Here is a 1,909-nt window from a genome sequence, read left to right on the forward strand (position 1 = left end):
GGCAGCAACTCTTGCATCTGACCACCTTTATAGATCATGTCTCAGACTAGGTTCCCAGTTTTTGGGGTTTTTTTGTGTGTTTTTTTTTTTTTTTTTTTTTAACAAACCTATAATCCAGACACCCTATTTCAGCTTGAGGCCTTGAATGCGTTTCAAGAGGCAGCTCTTGCACAGATACAATCTTGCTCTGGTTTCCTTCAGATAAGTTCAGGAACCAACACTTTACCTTCCCCTTTCTTCTTGCTCTGCCTCTGCTGCTGTTCCCTCTCTGCTCTCAGCACATGTGGGCACGTACTCTTGGTTATGTGGACACCACCCCTATGGCATGCAAGCAGTTCACTGATGGCTCCAGTGGCATTACAAAGCTCATTTCTGCGTGCAGCAACACGATTATGGCGAAGGTGAGGTCGAGGTTGAGCGAATGCGTTTCAACACTTCTTTCTTGGTATTAATTACTGTGCCATAGCACTCCTGCAATCTGGCCTGCTGCTGCTCCAGCTGCTTGTGCAAGCTTCTGATGGAACGCAGCAGCAGAAGCCGTCGATACATGGCTAGCTGGAGACGGTACTTCTCCTTTTCCTCCTTTTTCCTATTTTCTAAGGCTTCTGTTACTTTTGCAGTCTTCATCCAAATTGTTTGGCTCAGACTACAAGGGGCTGTATTGCCCTCAGCATCGCTCCCTGCCTGTGTCATGTGGGAACCCGTGCACCTGTGGTAGCCCCCGGGGTTGGTCCCAGGCAGGGCAGCGACCTGTGGGGGCTCAGTGGCCCCATCCAAACTCAAGTTGTCATCACAGCAGGGGCTTTTGGAGCACGAGGAGGCAACGGCAACAGGCTGCAGATCACAGACTGCTGGGAGGTACGACAAGCCACCTAGTGATGCATTTACAGCTGTTGTTTGATGCTCAGCCAACCCAGAGGTTGTCCTCTGTGCCTGACCACCACTAACCATCTTTGGGCCAGCAAGGGCTTTTGCCTGGGCCATGGCCTTGCTGGAGAGGACGGACAATCTTTCGGGCACTGCTGAGCTTCCCTTGTCTTCATTAAGGCTGGCTGACAAAGGGCTGGCAGAGTGACCAGAGGATGTTGTTAAAGCATCACAATTCGGAAATGGGTCTTCATTGTTATTTTGGATCTCCTCTTCATCTCTTGATGTTACACCTACTGTCTCAGCCATTTATTGCATGAGTTACAGAAAGTTTCTGTGGACAGAAGGGAAGCAAGAGGATTTCATTTCCAGATACATACACACAGAAGCCCAGTGCAGAGTGACATTTGAAGAAAGAACCTCTTTTTATACTTAAGCAATGGACCTATTACTTTTCTAATAAAGCACAACCCTTGGGTCACTTCAGGCCATTTTTTGTGATTTGGATTAGATGTTCTTTGAGACACAACATTAATCCAATAATAATTAAAATGATATACTGTACTATTAACATTCTCAAATCTTTAAAGGCAAGTGATCTATCCCTGCAGCAGTGGCTGTGCTGACTAATTAAACAGAACACAGTTGTAAATGGGCATTGTAAGCACTTCTCCTATTTAAGAACACAGCTCTAACAAGTGTGGTTTGTAGAGATGGGCAAGTTACCAGGACTGATCAGCTCTAAAGGGAGGTGGATGTACCACAAACAGCAGGCTGCATTTAAATGTCCTCTCCAAAATTCATCTATCAACTACCAGTTTATTTACAAGGCTACCTTTCCCTCTCCTATTAATTCTAACAGTAAGGCTATATTAACACTACGCTAGCCATAGACAGGAAAAAGAAACCGAACACTTACCGAGGTTACTGGGGGAAAGGAAAAGAGTTACAGTGCATTGTGCCTGTGTGTCATGTTTTCTTGAATGTGAGTCAGCACAATCTGGAACAGAAACATCACGGTGCTGGAGCAGCAACAGCATTA

At 45.9% G+C, this 1,909-nt stretch overlaps 1 protein-coding gene across 1 annotated transcript; it reads right to left on the reverse strand.

The window, feature by feature from the left end:
- Positions 1-251: 251 nt before the first annotated feature.
- Positions 252-1,176, reverse strand: LOC136097680 (uncharacterized). The gene has a single exon (XM_065830338.2). The coding sequence runs from the start codon at positions 1,174-1,176 to the stop codon at positions 391-393; it is 786 nt and encodes a 261-aa protein (XP_065686410.1). The 3' UTR covers positions 252-390.
- Between the last annotated feature and the right edge of the window lie 733 nt (positions 1,177-1,909).

The sequence above is a fragment of the Patagioenas fasciata genome, chromosome 2, assembly GCF_037038585.1.
Source record: "Patagioenas fasciata isolate bPatFas1 chromosome 2, bPatFas1.hap1, whole genome shotgun sequence".
NCBI lineage: Eukaryota > Metazoa > Chordata > Aves > Columbiformes > Columbidae > Patagioenas > Patagioenas fasciata.

Coding starts and splice junctions, on each gene's coding strand:
- LOC136097680 (XM_065830338.2), bottom strand. CDS start 1,176: ATGGCTGAGACAGTAGGTGTAACATCAAGAGATGAAGAGGAGATCCAA.